The 22,138-nt window shown below is 51.7% G+C and overlaps 1 protein-coding gene across 3 annotated transcripts in view; it reads left to right on the forward strand.

Annotated features, from left to right (window-relative positions):
- Positions 1–22,138, forward strand: part of DIXDC1 (DIX domain containing 1) — a 29,798-nt gene that overhangs the window by 2,392 nt on the left and 5,268 nt on the right. Inside the window, exons 1-13 of one of the 3 annotated variants that reach the window (XM_018078695.2) lie at positions 7–230; positions 9,514–9,643; positions 10,086–10,211; positions 11,130–11,379; positions 12,566–12,673; positions 17,158–17,270; positions 17,648–17,796; positions 19,159–19,248; positions 19,344–19,397; positions 19,830–19,880; positions 20,855–20,959; positions 21,455–21,508; positions 22,023–22,115. In XM_018078695.2, coding sequence (XP_017934184.1) covers positions 171–230; positions 9,514–9,643; positions 10,086–10,211; positions 11,130–11,379; positions 12,566–12,673; positions 17,158–17,270; positions 17,648–17,796; positions 19,159–19,248; positions 19,344–19,397; positions 19,830–19,880; positions 20,855–20,959; positions 21,455–21,508; positions 22,023–22,115 — 1,383 coding nt within the window. In that variant the 5' untranslated portion in view covers positions 7–170. Of the gene's footprint in view, positions 1–6; positions 231–9,513; positions 9,644–10,085; positions 10,212–11,129; positions 11,380–12,565; positions 12,674–14,856; positions 15,001–17,157; positions 17,271–17,647; positions 17,797–19,158; positions 19,249–19,343; positions 19,398–19,829; positions 19,881–20,854; positions 20,960–21,454; positions 21,509–22,022; positions 22,116–22,138 lie in introns of those variants that run through there. The other 2 variants (XM_018078696.2, XM_018078698.2) reach the window with 2 other exon arrangements.

Here is a 22,138-nt window from a genome sequence, read left to right on the forward strand (position 1 = left end):
CTTTGGCTCAACTCTCCCCGAGCCCCGAGCCCCGCACGTATGGGACGATGAGAGCGGTCCCCCATGAGCTCCAGGCCTTTGTCTCTGCGAGGAGAAGGAGGAGGAGGAGGCGCCCGGAGCTGCCCCGCGTCCCCTGAGAGCCTCGCCCGCCCGCGGGCTCCCGGAGGACGATGCTCGCCTGCCTGGCCAGGGGCAATTTGCTGGATATTCTCCAGGAGGGCTTCACGGAGGTAAAAAGGAAAAAATCCGCGTCCCCCAGAGCTCACTTCCCCGCGTGTTTCCCTGCGGGAATTGCTGCGTTCCCTGCGCTCCGAGGGAGCGGGGAAGCAGGAAAAGGAGCGGGATTTGGGGCTGGCTGCTGGCGGAAGGGAGCACAGCCTTCCGTGCCGCACGGCTCTGTTCTGAACTGCAGCCAGGGCAGACTATTCAAATTCAATTCAGCAATAGGGTTTCGTTTGCTTTTCTTTTTCTTTCTCTTTTTTTCTTTTTTTTTCTTTTTTTTTTTTTTTTTTTTTTTTAGCGGTTTGTGGCTGTTTTACAGCCGGTGGTTTTAGCTCGAAGTTTTTATTCCCTCCCCCGGTGCTTTACGGTCGTACCAGTAAATAATACAAACTACTCCGGAGTTGTTTGTTGTGCGGAGCTGACTCCTCTGCCGATGTCTGTGTGTCTGAAGGTTGTAAATCTGCTTTGTGGACTCTCATTTCTTCCGAGAGGCTGACAAAGAGCGAGCTGGCTGGGTGGTTTCCCCCCCTCCCCATCTTTTGCTGTAAGTTGAACCTCTAACGGGACCGAAATTCAGCTTGGTCTGGAAAATGTAATTTTTTTCAAGTGTTCTTTATTTGCTTATTCTGCTGTTAGGAGGCTAATAAATCATAAAATAAGGAGAAGTACCAGTTCCAAGGTGGGAATCCTGTGGCTGTGTGGCGAGTGCAGTGTGATTTCCCTCCTTGGGGTGCACAAAGAATTAGTTCTGTTGGGCTTTTCGTGGACTCAGCACAAAATGCCAGGGCAGGACGTGCTGGAGGATGATTTCTTGTCTGTAAACTGAAAAGGAAGGAAAGTGGGGGCTTTTGCTGGAACCAAAGAGTGGCTTCTGCTTGCTTCCTCACTCGGTATCAGGGACAGTCTCTTGGGGTGGTTTTTCTCTTTCTTAGGGCACAGAGCTGAATTTTGTTTGGCGTTTAGTGATTCCTCATCCCTGCAGAGCTCAGCCCCCGTCATTCACGGAACATGAACATCCCTGCCGGGCTCCACGGCACCCGGTTCATCCCGGGGAAAACAAACTGGGGGTGAAACTTGAGCCTCTCGGCTCCGCCTCGGGTCTCCTTTGATCGCCCGGGGTAGCTGGAAACGCTCCATCCCCTCCTCCACAGAGTATCAGTCTCGTTCTTAGCCAGCAAAGGTCTTGGTTTAGCTCAAGCTCACACTTCCTGTGCTTGAGGGCAGCAGATGCTTCTCAGGCATAAACTAATAGCAGCCCGAATGCTAATAATATAATTGATATAATGTAATTAATAAAGGGAACACAGAACAGTGACGTTCAGGGCTGGCCCCACCCTGACTGTCTGGTTTTACCCAGCTGTGGAAAAAACGCCCCTCTCCCACCATGAAAACAGATTCTCCCCCATGTGTCCCACTCTCTGCCACATCACACACTTCAGCCTCTGACAAAAGTCAAACTAAAATCAATTTTCCAAGTGCAGAGCCTGTGGTGCAGAGAGAGTGACTTGCCAGGGACGTGCACCACATCACAGACAGGGCTGGAGATGAGGAGGAACCCTGTAATTCCATGCCTGTGTGCCCTCCCCTGCCTCTTTGTACCTTTGGTGCTTATTTACAGAAGTTCCTGGATGTGAAGGAGTGTCCCAGGGTGTGTGACCCCAGCACAGCCCCCTGACAGGGGAAGGCAGGTGACTAAACCCCAAAAAATCAGACTCCAGATAAGAAGTCAGAGCTGCTGTGACACAGGGAACTGGGGCATTGCAGGAATTTCCTTGCTGGTCCAGTGGCTGTTCTTTAATGGGGCATCTCTCCTGCCCAGGTGGCTCTTTGGGTGAGCAGGAACCTGGAAACACAGAGGGGGTGCTTCCCAAATCTGTGCATTAACACACACGGATGAGCTGCTTGCAAGCTCCTGGGTGCATGTGCAGGGCTCAGGGGCATCCCCTGGCACCTGGAGGCCAGGCATGGTCCTGATTTCTCCAGGGGTATTGGTTGTTTGTGTCTCTACCTCACAATTTTGGCCAGTAATCCATGCCTGGGAGGTTATCCAGCACAGGCAGGACGCCACAGGCAAGTTTCTTTTGTTCCTTTGCGTTGTTTCCCCTCTCTGCCCACCCTTCTGAGTGAGAGCCACCCCAAACCAGCCCAATTAGCTCATAATTAGTGCTGGGCAATGCACTGTGCTCGTCCCTTCTGCAGCTCAGGAGCTGTTCTGCTCCACGGGTCATGTGGGGCTGATGTTTCCTCCGGGATGAGCAGAGTCACAGCTTGGAAAGGGGGCCCTGGAAGCTGCACCCTGGGTGTGTTCCCCTCCCAGAGCCCCTGGCCAGAACCCCTGGTGTGCCCTGTCACCTGCAGCATCCAACCAGGGGGGTTTGTTTGATGTCTGAAATGAAGCCCCCCCCGGGCATCCCTCCCTGGCTCAGGAATGGGCTGCCCTGCCTCCAAGGGGTTCCCCTGCTGTTCATCAAGCCCTTCCCCTGCTCTGAGGCAGACAGATAACTCAGCCCCACAGCTGGATGGTGCCATGGGGACGTGTGGCTGCTAAAAGCAGGAGTTTATAATGAAAAGGAACCACAGAGAGCAGGGGCTCCCCTGTAGTGACTCTGGCCAGGTGGCCTCAGCCTGTTCTCCCTCTTCAGGGAAATGCTATTTATTTGAGATGTGTGTTGACACTTCTGCCTGTTCTCTGAAACAGATGGGGCACAGAGGACTGTGTCAGAAATGGGCCTGTATTTTAACAATAACAAAGCTTCTCCTTTTCAAGCTGGAGGATGATTTCCTCTGGCAAACTTAATTGTGGAGTTGCTTGTGTGCAGTGAGTAATTTAAAATAGATATTTGCAACATCCCCCACCCCCTCTTGGAGATTACATTGAACAAACAATCCACTCCAGAGAGGATGTGCTGGCAGGGAATTTTTAAGAGCCCAGGCAGAGGTTGTTTCGAAATCAGGGTCTCCAAAGAGCAGCAAAGTGGAATTCAGGGTTACCAGCCAAGGCTCTGCCTGGGAGTGGAAATATCTCCCCATTTCCAGGTGAGAGCTGCTGCTGCCCAGGCTGTGCACACAGGGAGAGCTGCAGGGCAGCCAGGGCTGTGTTCTCTCCCCTGTTCTCACCAGACAGCCCCTCACCAAGTGCTTCATGGACTATTTTCCATCAAATAGTGGGTTCTTCCTCTCTTGAGTGGCATCTGCAGTGGGTAATTCCCGATTTCCCACACATACAGTCTCTCCCCTTCACTCCTCGAGGTTTGCTGTATCCCTTGGGGGACTCAAAGGGATGAGGTGCCATCCTGCCTCCTTGCCCTGGGTTTGATTTTGGTTTGCTTTTCTGGCTGGAGTTGCTTTCTGGCAGTGAGGACTTGCCTGGCCCTGGCAGCCCTTCTGTTCCCCTGGCTGCAGCATCCTGATCTGTGATAAAAAGGGCTCTGCTGCTGTGATCCCAGCACAAGGAACTTGCACTGGCCCTGTCCATGCAGGGAGTGCTAATTCTGGCTAATAGGATTCACCAGGGAGAGCTGTTTTGACTTCTGGCTCCCTCAGCCCGTTCAGCCCATTAGGACCAGCCCATCACTAAATGCTCCCTGTAGGAGTGAATCCCCCAAACACACAAAGCTCTTTAGGGAAGCTGCTGTTTTCCACAGTAGGGCCAGGTCTCATCTCACACCAGCTTGGTTTTGCTGTGACTGGTTAGTATTTCACACCTCAGGATTTCACACCTCAGGATTTTACACTGTTAAAGCCACGGGATGGTCAGGGCACACTTGCTTAAACCTGGATCTGAAGAACCCCCTGAACCTTTGCAGGTTGTCTGTCAGGTCTGCAAGAGACTGGGTTGTAATTCTGCTGAGCCTTGACCCCAGACACCAGAGAGCACAGCTGGGGCTCCCCACTCCTGCATTTACCCCCAGATGTGCTCCAGCAGACAATTTTTGGCTCCAGCAGGAATTCTCAGCAATTTTCCCCCCCCCAACCCTTGTGCCTGGCCAGCAACAGCACTGTTGGCAAGGGAAGGATGTGTTTGCTGCTCTATAGGATTAGGGGTGGAGCAGCTGGGATTCAATCCCTGCCTGAGGTCCCCTGTATGTGCAAGCCAGGCTGTCCCTTGGCTGTCCCTTGGCTGGGTGTATTACAGAGCATTTGCACAGCAACACTCACACATTTCTTGCTATCAAACCACTCAGAAGGAACATAAAAATTACTACAGCTGCTTGATGGACAGAAACTGAGGCTACCACACTAACAGCAAGTCGTTGGCAGAGGGAAGAAAAGAGTCTGTGTCCTAAATGTGCCTTTTAGAGCCCTTCAGGGAGCCCCACGGGGTGTCCCTTCCCCTCTCCTTCAGCTGGAAGGTCCTTGCCTGCAGGAATCCCTGGGCAGTCAGTCCCACCCTGAGCCCAGCTCCTCCCAGAGCTGCCTTCCCTGCCTGCTCAGGGCTGGGGATGCATCCTGCTCAAGAAGGAACAATGCTCCTTTTCTTCCCCAGAGCATCAGGGAATGTCTCAGTGCAGCTTGTTTGGACAGACCTCAGGCTCTTTTTGGGTGAGGTGGAACCATTGGATAATTCAGGGTGAATCATGTGCTCCAAAGTCCTGGCAGTTTATAGTCAAAGCTCCCTCGTGGCTCAGCTTTTTGCCAGTATTTACCTATATTTTTGCCAGTATTTGCCTGTATTTTTGCCAGTATTTGCCTATATTTTTGCCTGTGTGCTGGCACAGAAACATTGTCTGGGTGGGAAAAGGGCCTCAAATACCTCCTGAGCAGAACTCCTTCAGCTGTGAGTGGTGCTGCTGGTCCAGGATCTTACATTTGCAGTACTGAGCTCTTTCACAACACAAAATTAATAAAATGCCAGTGTGTTTAGGCCCAGGTAAGAATGACTTCATCCTGTCCTGGAAGCTGGATGCCTCTGGAATGGAGCATGGCTGCTATTGGCTTTACAAGAAGTGAAAATCCAAGTGGCAGAAGTAATTTAGGGAGTTGGAATGGAATTGAGCCTTGCTGTTTAACACGTGAGCTCTTCCTGTTAATGGGTAAAGGACTGGGAAACACCTGGAAAACTTTGCAGTCAAAAATTCCATGTCCTGCTGGAATGAACAACTTCTGCTTTAAAGTAAGAGTTTTATGGAAGAGGAGCCCTGTGGGTGCTGATGGTTGTCCTGGTCATAACTGGGTGGGTTTTACTGCAGGACCATCAGGAGCTGCCTCAGCACATTGAACAGCCTGAATCACATTTAAGTAGCAATTCTGAGGGAAAAAAAAAAAAAGAAACCTTCTGCTGGCTTTGAGAGCGGGGAGAAACGTTCTCTTTGCTCGTGGGTTTTTGTTTTCTGCTTCTACAAAGGCCTTCCCAAACAATTACAAAAATAATCGTCAAACTGGAGGAACTCCGGGTGGAAAATTACAGCTCCCATCTAATTAAGGTGATGCCAGAAAGCCCAGAAATCACACAAGGCCTTGAACACCACATCCTGATGCAATTAGGCTGCTGCAGACACTTGGTTCAGTGCTCTGAGCAGAGAGAACACTGAAAGCCTTTCATCCTGGGACCAGCCCTGTGGCTGTTCTTGCTGACCTTGTGAGACCTGGGGCTGGGGCACTGCCCATGACAGTGAATAAAGGAAAGGCAAAGGGCCTGAAAAACATTGTTCTAGCAGGATTCTTCCCCAAATTCAGTGATAAGGATAGATTCAAATTCATCATGTTAATGCAGAGAAGTATTCTGTGTCTAGAAGCAGAGGCTCTTACAGGGGTCTGCTGTGAGGTCAAGCCATTGGAAGGCTGAAGGGTGATTTTACACATGGACAAAGATTTGCCCAACATCAAAGGGTGCAATACCTTAATCCCAGAGAGGTGAAAATTAACCCTGCCCAGTGTAAGGCAGCACTGATAATAAAGGACAGAGAGCACATCAAGGCACTGGGATCCACCTCTGTTTCCTGGACTCATTGAGGGTTGAGAGGGAGAAACAGGAGCCCTGAGCAGCAGGTGGGGAATGCACAGGTCAAAGAGAGCAGCAGGAACACCCACAATTGGCAGATTTACAGCAGAGCTGCTGCTTTTCTCCCACCTGTGGCGGGTTTCCAGATAATGGCACTTAATTGTGATTATCAGGAAGGGTTCACAGCTGCTGAGGAAAAAAAAAATAAAAGGGCATTTTCCTTCTGCTCTCACTGGCTGTGAGCTGGGAGCACAGAGATGTTTGCTCCTGACCTCCAGAGCTGTGTTCCTGCAGCCAGGAGGGCTGAACCACTTCAGGGTTCAGTGCTGAGCAAAAGAGATCCAAAGTAAAATCCTACTCTGAGATGTCCCTGCTGAAATACTGCCCTGTGATTTGCCACTGGAACTACGCTGGGGAGTTCAGGTAGTCCCTAAAACCTTGCTTTAAAAATCTCCCTCTGCCCTCCAAAGCCTTCCAGGATGACTTGGATAAAACACCCCACGATGACCTGCCTGGGAGCTGCAGGAATGTGGGCTCTGAATTCCTCCAGGTAAGGGAGCTGCTCTTCCCATGGCAAGGTACAGGTAAACGTGGCTTTTTTTGGAGCACAAAGCTCTGTTAATGTAAACAGGATTAAGGTTAACTCCCCCATAATCCTAATAATGTGTGTTCTGTATAGTAAACTTTACACGAGGCTGTTTCTCCTCTGGAAGATTCTGGTTTTGAGGGAAATGCCAGTGAGGAGCAGAGCAGTGTGAGCCCTGGCAAGTGTGGGATCGGACTGAGCAGGAGCTCCCACCAGAGTGCAGGGAGAAGTGGGCACAGCCTTGGCCCAGGAAAGGAGGAACACTTTTGGGGTGTGTTATCCACCTCCTTGTTTGTTCCCAACCTTTTTTTTTTTTTGTCCTCCTTGGAGTCTGGTTGACTGAGAGGAGCTGAGACCTGTGTGAGCCACGTGTTGCACCTGAGCTGCAGCCCCAGCTGGGGATGGAGTGTGTGGGTTTGGGGGGTTTCTGTGGACAAGGGCAGGCTCAGGGGGGTTTTTGTGGGATAGAACAGGCTGTGCAGAGCTGCTGTTCTCATGGCAGGACACATCCTAGAAAAAATCTTGGTTTTCTCTGTGCTGGAAGGGGGTACCTGGAGTGCTTTCCAGCCCAGATGGCAGGGATGATCCATCCCAGCAGCAGAGCACATGGCCCTCGTGGTAGTTCTTGAAACAAATGGAACTCTGAGGGTGTGAAACAAGTCTTTTGCCTTTTTTTTTAGGGCTCTGACTCCTTGAGCTGAACCTGTGGCTGAGGATCAAGGCCTTGTGCTTGTATTAAAGGTCTAGGGCTGAAGGTTTGGCCCATGGAGTCACTCCCCAGCTCATGGGGAACCACAGAGGATGGTGAAGCAAAGCATTTTTGACTCTCCAGCTTGAAAACTGCCACTGGGGTTTCTGCTGAGCAGCTGGGGGGGCTTTGTCTCTCCGTGCATTCAACAGCACTTTGCCATTTTTAGGTCACTAAACTTTTATGTCTCTCATTTTCTGGGGAAGTTCAGTCACGTGCTCCCCTCAGCTGCCAGGAGTGGCAGCTTGCTGCCTGGATTTTTTAGCTCTGCAGCAATCCAAGTCTCTTGCTAAAGTCATCAGAGCTTCTAGGCTTTGGATGCAAAAATTAGGAAATGCTGATCAGTCCAACTGTCTGAACTTCTGCAGGAAAATCTTATGCTTTAGTGGAAAAATCCCAAAACCAACCAACCAAACAACGGAGTCAGACTGTTAATGAAGTGTAAGTCTGCAGAGTTCCAGCAGTCACTGGTATGAAATTACTTTGGGCTGGTGACTTTCGTATTCCATCGCCTCAAAAGCCTCCTTTTAATACTCAGAGTTTAAAATATAAATGCCCTGGGATTTAGGAATGACTTTTTTCTAATAATAACAATGACAACCTCTTCATGCTTTTAAGAGACAGACACTAAAAGCTTGCCAAAAATGCTTCCTTATGAATGCACGAAGAATGCTCTGAGAAAAGGAACAGAAAACAAACTCCCCAGTGAAAGGGTCTTTTTTTTCCTTTAAATGAGGCAGAAGTGTCTGAGCCATGAAGAACCCTGCAAAACCTGCAGGTTTTCTGTAGGCTCTGAGGGGCTGTGTCCTTGTGGAATTAGTACCAGGTTGGAAAATGGTTTGGAAAAGCAGAAAACAAAGACCTCTGGAACTGGGCAGGCAAACCTGCCTGGAATTGTGTCCACTACAACCAGAGCAGAGCCCGTGCCCGTGGCAGGCCAGGTCTGCTCCAGCAAACCTGCACCAGAGCTGCCACCTCTGCTTCCTCCTTCCCCAAAGCCATCAGGCTGCCCCAAAGCCCGTGTCCTCTTCCAGTTCTCCAGCCCTGCTGAGTGAGCAGAAGTGACTGGACACAGGGCCAGGCCCCTTTCTGAGCCAGCAGAGTGAGCCATGTGGGATTAAAGGTGGATTTCCTCTGTCAGGATAATTAAGAGTGATGCCGTGACCAGATTGTGACTCTGATGGGCTGTAAAAGCATAAACTCTGACATTGCTGAGATAACGTGGAATGGGGACTTAAAACCTGCTGCACGGGCACAATAATGGGAAGCTGAGTGAAAAGAGAGGTAATCCCATCAATGGATCAGTTTGTTTACCCTCCGGGTCCCACTCCAGCCCTGCCCAAAGGGATTTGGGTGTCACCAGCAGCCCTGCTCGCCAGGGGAGGGTTACAGAGGGTGGGCTGGAAAGGGAAAGGTCGCTTGAATTTGCTCTTTGCCTCGTGGTCAGTTGTGCCAGATGGGGTTTTGTGCTGACCAGAAACCTGAGTTTGTTTCCCTGGCCTCTCCCTCCTGGCGACACACGGAGCCACGGGAAGGGGCATCCAGGGCAGCCTCCTGGCAGTGCTGTGGAGGGAGGCTGCTGTCCCTTCCAGGAGATCTGTCCTGGTTGTTCTGGCAGAGTTCAGTGGGGAATAACACAGGGTTCCTTGCTTCTGCACTGTGGGTTTTCTGCTTCCCTGGTAAGTGGATGAAAACAGCCTGGATGGGACAGCGAGTGCTGCAAGTGAACGAACCGGGGCACCAGGAAGGAGGGGATGACAGCACTGGTTTGGCAAATCAAATGTAATATAATCAAATGAAATAACAAGCTCTTCTCTCAGCTCAGCAGTCCTCTGCTTGTTCTCCCTGTCCTGGTGTGGGGTGAGCTGCCCCACAGCACGCAGAGGTGTCACTCAGAGCCCAGCAGAGACCTTTGGTGTTTGTCCTCAAGGGCACAGGACTGAGATCCGTGGAGATGAAAGGGAAGACTGAGGGCTGTGTGACTTCCCCTGCAGATGTTTTGTTTCCTATTTTCAGCAACAGCTCCAGGCATACGTGGCCTGGGTGAATTCCCAGCTGAAGAAGAAGCCAACGGTGAAGCCAGTCCAGGACCTGAGACAGGATCTGCGGGATGGAGTCACTCTGGCTCTGCTCATTGAGATTGTAGGTCAGTGATGACATCTGGCACTGTTTTTCCTCCTGCAGTCCTGGCTCTGGCGCGGCAGGGGCTGTCTGGGCTCTGGCAGATGTTACTGATGGGGTCACAGCTTGAGGGGCTGGGGGGAGGGACTGCCAGAGGAAGCAATCATTCAGATCATAAATGCAATCCCATCCGAGTCCTTATGTTTTAGGGGCAGTTACAACAGATGTGCTAAGACCTCTCAGGGGCTATATGGACTCCCACAAGGCTGGCACCTTAAAATAAATCCAGTACAGTCCCCAACCCCATTGTCCCTGGTGCTGGGTACCATGTAAGCAGGACAAGAAGCCACGTGTGCCTCCTGCAGTGCCCAGACAAGAGGTCAGATCAGTCCCTGCACCTCCAGCAGCTCCTTTGATGGTACCAAGTACTTCAGTTCTCCTCTGAAAAAGCTTTTTCCCTCCTGTAGCTGGTGAGAAGCTCAGTGGCATTGAGGCCAACCCCACCAGCCAGCAGAAGATGAGGGAAAATGTGGAGAAAGTCTTACAGTTTGTGGCATCCAAGAAGATCCGCATGCACCAGACATCAGCTAAAGGTACCCGGCCCTGGGGGAGCACAGAGGGGTTTAGCTGCTGAAAGCCTGTTCCTTGTTTCATATCAAACTGATCATGTGTTAGTAGATTAATGTATTAGTTTGTGGGGGAGTTTTGGGGTTTTATCTCCTGTGGTTCAGTAGAGGGTTTGGGTTGAAGGACAGTGGTAGCAGCACAGTGCACTGAAAAAAAAGAAAAAAAAGTGCCTTTTCTCCTGCTACTGAGCACTCAGAAGCTCAAATATTGGTGTAATGGGGAATACAGACCCAGAATCTTTCACTAAAAGGACATATAAACCTGCTACTGTGAAACAAGACATGGGAACATATTTCTGGTTCACTGGCAGCCCAGGGCACTGCTCTGCATGGCCTGTAAATAAGGAGGAGACCCAATGCACAGTCACATGGCTGTGGCACGGTTTAGTCAGGACTTTGTGTGCCTCAGTTGACTGCACTGTTTTGGAAAACCTTAGTCTGAAAGAGTGGCTGAGGTTTGCCATGAGATCAGTGTGTCTGAGCTGGTTTAGGGGCTGGGGGAGTGCCCGGTGTGGTGTTATTAAAGCTGGCTAATTAACATTTGCAAGGTGCTGCCAATGTTTGTGGTACAGGATGCCAGCGCTGAGGAAGCACGTTGCTGTTCTTTGGTCCTGTGTGGTTTAAAGAAAGGAAATTCTGTGTGCTGGGACAGTGGTCAGGCTGCAGTGGGTGCCGTGCTTTCCCAGCGAGCACTCAGTAATTATGTGCTGCATCATTAACTGGGAATGGCCACGCAGGGAGGGCTCAAAGCATCAAACCTGCGGTGGGTGGGTGGCACAGGCAGTCTGCAGGGCTGAGCACAGCCTGGCACAGCCCTGTAGGGTTCAGTGCTCGTTTTGGGGGGCACCTCGTGACCCTCACCTTGGCTTCGCTTGCCTTTTGCAGACATCGTCGACGGGAACTTGAAGTCCACCATGAGGCTGATCCTGGCCCTGGCTGCCCACTTCAAGCCAGGCTCTGGGAGGGCCGTGGGTGCCAGCGGGGCTGGCCCGGTGGGGAAGGGCTGGGCAGTGCCCCCGGGCAGCCACAGGCCCCGCTCTGCCGCTGCCATGGCCCAGGGGGCTGTGGCTGCCCTGGCCGAGGTCCGGCAGGACGTGCTGCACTCCGGCCGGGACGTGTTCCGCCACAGGCACCGGTAAGGGGCTGACAGGCACCGGTAAGGGGCTGACAGGCACCGGTAAGGGGCTGACAGGCACCTGTAAGGGGCTGCTCCTGCTGGGGATGGACACAGGGGACGTGTTCCGCCACAGGCACTGGTAAGGGGCTGCTCCTGCTGGGCATGGACACAGGGGACACGGTTCCCTCTGAAATCAGTGCACCTTCGTCCTGCCAGCCCCTGCTGCAAGGCAGGCACTGCTCCCTCACGTCCTGGCAAAGCACCGACCTGGCCAGGCTGCCTCGGGACACTCGGCAGGAATGCCGGGCTCTTCTCGGGTTTTACAGCAAAACAACAGCTGGAGGGCTTGCTATCTCACCAGAAGAGAACAGCGAGTTATGGCCAAGGCAGAGGGAACTGTGCTGCCTCGTCTTCCTGCTGAGCACAGTGCCCTTGGAGCTGTCTCTTTGGAGATGTTCTCATATTCTCAGGTCTTAGCTCCAGGTACTGCTCAGGGATCTGGGAGCAGCTGCTTCCAAAACTGAGGCACTGAGAACTCTGCACAAGCCCGTCCTGGCTCCTCCACTGCTGTCCATCCCGCTGCTCCAGGTGGACTCAGGGGGTTGTGTGCTCAGCTCTGGTGATGCTGGAGGGAGATGATCCACCTGCACAGGGAATGTGCAGTCCTGAAAAGCACATTTAACACCTGCAAAAGGTGCTGTTGTAGATTATAATAATAATAATAATAGCAGTGACATTTAACTGGAAGCCAGATGGGCTGTTGAGGGTTCAGTTTACTCAGCTGAAGGTCACTTGCCCACATGATACTGGCTCAAGGGAGTACCCATGAAGCAGTTTGGAAGTGAGGTTGAAACGGGATATTTTGCTGAAAAACTAAATGTTAAAGGTTTATCTTGCAAAGGCCTTGGACCAGGAGTTCTTCAGCAAAGCCAGTCCTTGTGCTGTCTGCAAATTGTTCTTCTCCTTGCCTTCCTAGAGGTTGTGTAGTTTTCTAGTCCCAGAATTAGGGGTGAGTTTAAAAGGGCAGTGCTTGTTTGCCTGTGTTTCCCTCACACCAAGAAGATGGGATGGGGATCCCTGACAGGAGAATTGGTGTTTTTTCTGGCTGTCCCCTCCTTCTCACCTTTCATTAGCTTTTCTTGGAGACAGGAAGAATTTCTGCTCCTATTACATGAGGCTTCCCTCACTCTGTGGTTATCTCCAGAAACAGCAGCATGGATGAGGAGATTGAAAATCCCTACTGGAGTGTCCGGGCACTGGTGCAGCAGTATGAGGGGCAGCAGAACGTGCCATTGGAGTCCCACTCCTCCAGGTAAGGGATTTTTTTATTGCCAACATGTGCCCTTTGTGTGACATTCCCGAAAGTGCTGGTTCCTTATCTCCATAATCTGGGTATTTCTGATGGAAAAGGGCATTCCCAGAACATAGTGTCTGCCTAATCTGGAGGATGAAGCCTCAGGAGCCAACCTGAGGCTTCATCCTCATGAAGTGGTTCTGCTGCCACTGTTTTCATGGGGATAGGAGAGAGAGTGGATGTGGGAGAGCTGAAACAGCTTTCGAAGAAAAAACTGCTCCCATGGGGGAGCTGATCTAGCTCCAGAGCCAAGGAGAGCCCTTTTCCCCCAGAGAACAAGAAACTACATTAAGACAAAGAGCTGTGTTACTGAACATGTTGGCTCTCCCTCTGGATATGGTGCTTTGCTCCATTTAATCCCATCTGGAGCAGCTGTGAGGGCAGAGCTGCAGCTCTTTGGTTCTCAGTTTCCTGTCCCCAGTGGAACCCTCAGCTCTGCTTTGCTGTCTCCTTCTCCTGCCTTTTCCCTGGGTGCCTCAACTATCCCCCTCTGATTTGTGTGGGACTGACGGGTTCATTTTCCAAGGACAGACTGCCACAGAGGGTTTCTCAGCAGGCAGGATCTCTCCACAGGGTTTTCCAGGCCCATTTTTATGCTCCACGGTAGAAATAATTCTCTGTGTTATCAGGTCGCTTGGCCCAGGGGAGGAGAAAACGACAAGAGTTTGCGTTTCTCCCCTGAATTTGTTGTGTATCACTGAGGGCATGTTTATAAATAGCCATTTGGAGGAGCGTGAGGCTCCCAGTGAGCCGGTACTGGCCCAGTGCCTCCACATGATGTCAGCAGTGTGCTTTTGAGGCTGTTGTTCCAGGGGAGACGCAAAAGCCCCGCTCTTGGCGAGAGGATTTCATGGCCAATGTCACAGACCTTGGCACTGCCTCTCGACCTGGGATCTCAGTGGGGCAGTGGGTGACTCCTGGTGCTCCCTGAGCATCCTTCAGTGTGAGGGGCTGGAGGATTTTATCTGCTCTTCCACCCCCCAGGCACTGCCAGGCAATGTTGGCTCACGTGGGGTTGGGTTTTGGCGGTGAGCGAGGATTTCTCTGCACATCCTAAATCATGGTGTTTTATTTCCCCCCCATCATGTCATGAATTCTCTGCCCGTAAGGCAGGGGTGATATTACTGCTGATAAGACAGGATACAGTGGGAATCTTTGCAGAAGTGATCGGTGCTTGCCCAAAAGAGGGAGCAGTGTTCCCTCCAGCTCCTGGGGGTGTCTTTGCTGACACCAGTGTCTGCATGATGAAAACAAGATGCTTTCTGTTCCCTTCCAGGGAGAAATGCTCCAGTTTAGTTATGAGAACTGGCTGAGGGAATCAACATGGTTTTTGATTAGTGAGAGATGTGATTATTAAGTGCAGCCACCCCCCCTCCATCTGATCCCAGGGCAGCTTCTTCCTGCATTAACTCCTCACTCCGAGACCTCACAGCCTCAATAACAGAATTCCCAGAGACAAACCCTCCAATAAGCGAAGGCAATCGGAATGATTCATGGAAAATTTGCCAAAATCAGATGATTCCCAGGCTGCCGAGCCCCTCACCCATCCACCTCCCTTTCCCCTCCCCTTCCCACCGGCATTCCCTCCCCCACCCCGAGCCGGGCTCGGAGAAAGGCTGAGCCTCGCACAGCCCGTGTGACAGCGGGAGGGAGAGGAGCTGAGGCGGCGAGGAAGAGGAAGGGCTGGGAAGAGCCGCCCGCCCAGCCCGGGGCCGGGAGCAGCCCGGGGGCAGGAGCCCCTTCCCGCGGCCGGTCCCCGGAGCGCGGGGGATACTCGGGGGATGCTCGGGGGCTGAGCAGGGCGGGATGGGCTGAGGAGCACCCGCGGCAGCCCCCGGGGCTGAGAACAGCCGGGTGTGTGCGCGGCCGCCCAAAATGCAGCAGCGAGGGAGAATAACAACCCGGCAGGAGGAGCAGCAGGAGCGAAACCCGGGCTGCAGAATCCCCTGACTCCGGAATCGCACCCGCTTGTGGGGGCTGTGGATCTGCCGTTCCTGCGGAGACCCTGAGGGGCGGTTTTTATTTTTCTTTTTTTTTTTCTTTTTTTTTTTTTTTTTTTTTTTTTTTTTTTTTTGTTTCTACTGCGAAATTTTCCAGCAATCTGGCTTGCAAATCTTCCTCCAGTAGTTTTGACAGGAGCCGGCGTCCTCCCTCCCCACGCCGGATCCCTGAGCATGCGAAGGGACAAGGCATTGCCCGCATCCAGAATCCCGAGGCTCCCAGGGAAACGGATTCTGTGAGGCGAGAGGTTAAAGTGGGATCATGGGAGGGAAGCAGGTCAAATGGTGAGCGATTGTTGCCATTGTCGTTTCGAACAGCAGGGATGGGGTGTTTATTAAAACGTGAGAACTCAGGGCTGGTGCCCCCGAGCCTCGACTGTGCAGGCACTGGCAACTCTGGGGCTCGGGGGAGAAGGGATGTGGGTTAAGGAGCCAAGTGGTGAAAGGAATAAAGTGGAACAGCTTGCATCGTGAATGTGTCTTGAACAGCTTTAATTTCCCAGCACTTATTTCTGCTTGCTCTGGCGTGAATTGTTGTGTGCTTTAAAGAACAAATCACAGCTGTGGGTGTTTTGTACTTTGCTGGGTTTGACTGACACAAAACCTGTGTGTTTCCAGAATTAACTCGATAAGGTATGAGGCAGCCTGACCAGTGCTGCTGCTTCGTCTGCTGCTGGTTCTGTCACTGCTTGGCATGTTTGGGGGGTTATTGATGCCCCGTGAGCCCACTGGCCCTTTAAAACAGGAAAACTGCCTGGAAAGGGTCTGTGGACGTGGGAATGTAGAACTGCCTATGATGTGCAGACCTGTAGGGGCTGCTTAACCCACCTTGGATCCCTTATATTGGCTTTGGAATGTGGATCCACTGCCAAGAGAGGCAGATTTGGAAGAGGAGAATGTTATTTCCAGGCTCACATCCCCTCGGTTTTCATCCTCTGGTCCCTGCCCTCTCCCACCCATTTCACCACCTTCTCCCCCAACAGTTGCTGGGGGTGTTTTTCTGGGGCAGCTCATCCTTTCATCTTTTGCATGGCTGAGAACCAGCAGAGCCTTATCAGGCTGAGGGCATGGAGCACCAGCTGGGAATACTGCAGGGGGAATATTGAGATCTGTTCCTAGAAGGAGGTAAAAATCCCGCCTGGAGTTCCTGGCCCTGTTGGATCAGCTGGGCTTCCTGCCTGCACCTGTGCTCTGGGAATGTTCCATCCTTTCCTCTCAGCCTCGTTATTACATAATGCAAACCCCCCAGAACTGCCTGGGCTTCTAAACAAGATAAAAACCACAATTTAAACCCCATAATTTTACACTGTGCCCCTGTTCAGTAAGGAGCAGGGAGCTGGGTATAGATGTTGTATAAGAAAATATGCCTGATGAGGGACTGCTGGGATGGAGTTTAAATTCCTGGAGGTAAATCCCTGAGCAAAGCCAGGTGCCCTGGACCCCTTTAACAGTCCTGCACACACCTGAAAAGACAGGCAGTGCAGCCCTTAGAGATTTCTGGGAAAAGAGAGTTATTCTTTTGCTTGCATTTCTCTTCCCTTTAACGTGGGGCGAGTCTGGCCCCTGAAAACCAGGCTGCAGGTCTGTCATATAAATGAGGAGGAGGCTCCCCTGGCCGTGGGAGTGGGGCAGGCAGGAGCAGCAAGTCATTTCCATCTCTATTGCAGGGCTTTTCCCCTCCCGTGGGAGCTGGGGGGACACGCAGCAGCAGTGCTGGGAAGCTGCAGACAGCGAGCTGCTGAAGCCTCTTATTTTTCTAAAACCTATTATATCATTTCCACAGTGTTTTCTTTTTTTTTTGTTCTCTGCCCTTTTGTTTCTGTGTTGGGGAGAATGAAAAATTAACTCCTGCTCACGCTCGCAAGGATTAATTCCCGCGACTTTCGAGGTACATTGAAAGGGTCACTGAGCTTCAGCCACCTTTTGGTGTTGTCTGGGTGATGCATTTGGGAAGAATTTCTGGAAAAAAAACCCCAACAAACCAGATTGCTTGACCCTCCCAGTCAGCTGAGATGGCTCCAGTGAAAATATGTGGGTACTTTCAAGCAGTTTTAATCTAAGAACACGAGCGAGTGGGCTCTGACTCTGAAAAATATTTTGCCCTTGGGATTTCAAGTTGAAGTGATGCTTCTGGAACCTGGAGCTACAGATGAAGCCAACCAGGGTGGCTTTTTGTTCAGCCTGTGGTGTGAGCATAAGGCTGGCAGTAAATTTGTTTCTGAGTGAGTGTCTGAATTCTGTGGTGTCAGCCTCGACCTCACATTCTGTTAAGGAAAACGAGGTTTGTGGTTGTCAGTTTGACTTGTTGTGGCACTGGCAGGAAAAAAAATAGTTACATGCCCAGTTTGGTTTGTGAAAGGCCTCTCCAGGATGCAGGTAATGGTGTTAGATGAGGGTGATGCTGATCAGCACCAAAGCAGCTGTTCCTTCTTTCCCCTGCAGTCTCACATCACCCAGCCCTGTCCACAGTGCAAAGAGTGAATCCACTGTGGCCCCATCGGAGGAGAAGGAAAGGCTTGTGATCCTCCAGACTGAAGAAACAGAAACTAAAACAGGTACCTCGCAGATAAAGCTTTACTGGGGCTTGTTTGTGTGATATAAACTTGCTGGAAAGTTCCCCAGGGACTGAAATGGTTTGGGGTTGCCTTCAGTGGGTTGGTGCACCCACTGACACCGGGGTGTTCTGCAAACCCCACAGGTGCTTTTCTGTCACACGTTGTTCCCCTGTCCTGTGCTTGGAAATCTCCGGGGTCAGATGCAGACTCACCTGGGATATGTGTGTGTGCAGCAAAGTTTACTTTGCAGTGAGAATGAGGCATAAATCCTGGAGATCAGACACCTGTAGCAACTCCCTTTGGTGTCGGTGTGGGGTGCAGGTCTCTCCTGGGCTCCCCTGTCTGCTGTGACCACATCCAGCTGCTCTCTCTTCCAGAGGAGACTGATTCCCATTTCCAGCCTGAGTGGCAAGCAGGGAACTCTGGGTCATACTTGGAGAACTCATGGGAGGAGCAGCTTTTGGAGCAACAGGACCACTTGGAAAAGGAGATGGAGGAAGCAAAAAAGATGATTTCAGGCTTGCAGGTAACAGATTTTCTTCCCAGCCAGTGTTCCCTGCCAGGGAGGGAGAGGGAAGGGTGTGCAGAGGGGAAGGTTATATTGCTGTGAAGACTGAAAATTGGTGATCTTAATTAATAGTAATTGAGGTGGACTGGGGGAGGGCAGAGGGCACTGAGTGCAGGTTAGAGTGGAAGCAGAGCCTGTGTTTGGCTGTGCCTGGCTCTTGGTTGGTTCCCTGCCTTGCCCCCTGTCCCGTGGGGCTGTGCTGGCCCTGGGTGTGCTGTCACTGCTCCTGTTGCTGGGCAGGGGGGTGAGGATGCCCCAGTGTTTTCCCACGTGCTGGGGGCTTTGTTAGAGCCCGAGAGAGAGGGGCTGTGCCCTGTGATTTGTGATCAGAAGTAATGCAGGGAGACAAGGGATGGCAGGAGATCAATCAAGAGTCCCAGGGCTGATCAGGGGTCACAGTCTCGCATCAGTCTCCCCATGAACGAGGCTGCACTATCATATTTGGCACATTCTCCCCACAACTATTTGTCTGTGGGACCTTTTGCAGTCCCTCCCTGACCCTCAGCCCAGTGTGTTTGACTCTGAGCCCCTGATCCATATGGTAAAGACACTGAACTCTCCCAGGAATATCCCTTTCTGTTTGTGCTGGGAACCACAGTGGCTCTGGATTGTAAATATTTATGTGCCAGTAAACAAAGCAGAGCCTGTGTGAGAAGCACAGGCAGCTGGGCGGGCACTTTCCTTGGGGACAATGGGCAGGACACAAAAGAGCTCCCCAAAAAAAAAAGAAAATAAAAAAAAAAAATCCCTGGTTCCCTGGTAAAATCTGGTTGCATTCTGTGCCCACTGGGAGCAGGGAGAGGAGGCACTGGGGGGACTGGCATGCCCTGGGTGTTCCAGCAGGGAGGGTGAGCAGCTGGCACTGCTGCCCCTTCACCCCCCGGGAGCAGGGAGAGGCAGCTGATGTTGCCAGCCAAGAAATTGGGTTTGATTAATCGATTCTCCTCCTCTTACTCACCACTTAAGAGCCTCCAGTTTGAGGGAGTTTGACTGAAGTGTTGGGGATCTGATGTGTGGATGCCCTATAAGGTGCTGAAACTGAGACAGGCCCCCGAAAATCTGAGTTGTCCTTGTTTGGTGTCTTTCTGTGGGGAAGAGAATTGGCTGACAGACCTCTGGGAGAGCTTTTTCAGGGGGTAAATCTTCTTATTCATTCCTGAAAAAAATGTACTCGTTTCTGAGAGGAACAAGTCAGCAGAAGTGGAAAATGAAGCTGTTTAGAGGCTGATAGCAATGACTGTTGACCAGAGCTGCAGCTCAATCACTTTTTCCTTTGAAACCTCTGAAGAGGAGATATTTTTTCCCCCTTTATTTTCCCAGGCTTTGTTGCTCAACGGGTCTTTACCTGAGGACGAGCAGGAAGGGTCCTTTGAGCTCTGTGAACGTGGAGCCTGCCCTGAAGAGCAGCTGGTGAGCACATTTCTGCACCCAAACCTCCCTGCCTGCTGCTCTGTCCTGCCCCAGGCAGGGGTTGCACAACAATAATGGTGATATTTTGCATCCAGATCATAATCCGAAGTCGCCTGGACCAGAGTGTGGAAGAAAATCAAGACCTAAAGGTTAGAGGGACAGCAGGTGGAGGGGCAGAGAGGTTTTGGGCCAAGAGATCTTTGCTGTTTGATTTTTATTTAATTTTTTTTTTTTTGGGGGGGGACAACCTGATGGGTGATATGGGGGATATATTATGTTAGAGCTCTGGGACCCTGTCTGATGCTGGGAGAAGGATCTGATGTGGCCCTGAAGGACAGGTTTGGGGGACTAGGCAATTGGGTTTTTTTTCTCAGAACTTTAATAGCAGGGGTTAAGGGAGCTGCTCAGCTATTTGCCATGTTTGTAACTCACTGAAACTGCTCTTGGATCTTTGGGAAAAGGTGGGATGTGCTTTATTTTTTTTCCTGCACCATGTGTCTGGAGACAGGGAACACTGGCTTTGGTTGGCTCTTGAGGGGGTGACAAGATGCCCTTTAATCAAATTGTGTTGCATTTTGCAGAAGGAGCTGCTGAAATACAAACAAGAAGCTCGAAACCTCCAGGGGATAAAGGTGAGGAAAGGGACACTTTAAATATAAACAGCAGAGCTTTAGAGTCTGCTGCAGCCCATGAGTGGGGCCAGAGGAACCATCCACTTCTGAGGAGCCTCAGTGTGGAAGGAGGTGTGTTGGGGGGGCTTAGAAATGGGGGATCCTGTGGTTTGTTTCTGGCCCAAGGCAGGTACAAGGAGTTGGGTTTCCTGGTTTCTATTCTGTCTGTAGACTGTGGTCAAATTTCCATCCTTTTTTTTTCTATTTCTCCTAAACAAAATATGAGTCCTGCTTGCTTTTCTTGCCTCTCTTTTTCCCCTGCTGTCTTGGGGTGCCCACAGCAGCACTGCCCCAGTGAACTCATTCTTGACAGCAGAGGAAAAAGAGCCTGGGGAAATCCTTGCCCTCCTCAGAAACTGTGCAGTTCCTCCCTCTGGAGTTGTGAACACTGATAATCTACTCCTGAGCCAGAGGTATTTTTAGAGCTGCCTGTCAGGCTCCCTGAGAGGGAGCAAACAGCAGTAGCTGTCCAAGGTGGAGCTCCCAGGCCCTGAGTGAAAGGTGCAGAATTAGTCCTGACTTTGGCCTCTCCAGAGAGGATTTCACTGCACAACTGGGTCACACTGAGAGCTTAAGTGTCCTTGTGTCCTGGGCTGACATTGGCCTCTCTGTGCCCTCTGGATGCTGCAGATGTGTGGCTGGATCAGGAGCTGAGGGCACTGAGCACCCTCCAAAGGCACAACTGCTTCCTTCCATGGGAGCCAAGCTCAGGCCACTGCTGGAGTGGGAAGTTTAGGCTGAAGGACAGAAATCCCTCTGTCCCAATAGCCAGGATGTTGGTAGGGAAATCACTTTGGGGTAAGAGGGCTGAGGGTGGTGTCTGTACACCTCCTGCTCTCCTTCAGCCCCAAGTGGCCACTGTCCTGGGTCACTCACTCCTCAGGGGAGGGTCTCTGCCCTCCTTGCACCTTCCCACAGAGGACATCTCTCCCCAGGATGCCCTCCAGCAGAGGCTGATCCAGCAGGATGCTTCAGTCCTGCAGCTAAAGCAGGAGCTGCTGAGAGCAAACATGGACAAGGAGGAGCTGCACAACCAGAACGTGAGTCACTGCTGGGGTTATTTTAGGAGGAGGTTGGTGGCCCTGAGGCTCCAGCAGCCACAGGGCTGAGCTGGTGGCTGCAGCAGAGCTGCTGGGGTCGTGGGACAGTGAAGGAGCAGTCACAGGGCTGTGCAGAGCACACACTGCACACAGTGCTCTGGCCAGCTGGGAGCCTGGACATTCCTGACCTTCACTCCCACTTCCTGTCCTCCAAGACCTTCAGCTGAAACAGGGAGGGCCTTTCCCCGATGTTTTCAGTGCAGTTGCATTCCTCCTTTATTCCTTGTCCTCCCTGGGTGAGCAGGTGGCATTTTGGCAGCCCATGGGCAGTGTCTGGAGAGAGAAGGACGCGGGAGCGACTGTCCTGCCCAAATGTTGCCATCCCTGGACACCAGCTCCCTTGAGCTCTGCAGATATTTGGTCACCCTTTAGCACAGGGGGCAGGGATTACTACTCTGGGGATACCTGTCTCACACCTGTGTGTCACTTCTGCAGGTTGATCTTCAGAGGAAGCTCGAGGAGAGAAACCGGCTGCTGGCAGAGTACAAAGTAATGGAACCTCTTCCCTGGAGGCTTTGGGGGCAGCATTGGTGGCTCTTCAGTTTTGGGACTTTGTTTTGTGTCACCTCTGGGAGTGGCACTGCAGCTTATTCATTATCCCCAGGAGTGGTGGCTGAGTGTTTGTGATGAGGTGGAGGGATCAGATGTTCTGTGTTCTGCCCACAGGTTTTTATAGCACAGCTTTTATTGTCATATTTATTTTTTTTCTGTGATGGCTGGATAAGTGTCTACCACTTGTGCAGAAGCCTGTCAGGTTAGGCTGAGCCACCTGGTTGTCCACTGGTCCCTCAGGAACCTGTTTTCTCTGGTCTTGGCAGTTGGTCTTTGGGCAATAACAACCTGACCTACATTTAAAAAAGCCCCCCAAACTCTGGCACTGAGCTCTAACCTGTGACTAGAAGGACACACACTGCGAGTCCCCATGCAGATGCCACGATTCCCTGCCCTGGGGAGATGACTGTGAGCTTTGCTCATGTCCATTCCCTCGATTCCTGTGTTGCAGAAGGAGCTGTGCCAGAAGGACCGGCACCTGCAGCAGCACCAGACCAAACTGGATGAGATGCTCAGGCAGCTCTCCGAGGCCAGCTACCAACAGGTACTGATTGCCCTGGCACTGAT

This window comes from Manacus vitellinus, unplaced genomic scaffold, assembly GCF_001715985.3.
Source record: "Manacus vitellinus isolate BGI_N305 unplaced genomic scaffold, ASM171598v3 scaffold_41_pilon, whole genome shotgun sequence".
NCBI classification, from domain to species: domain Eukaryota; kingdom Metazoa; phylum Chordata; class Aves; order Passeriformes; family Pipridae; genus Manacus; species Manacus vitellinus.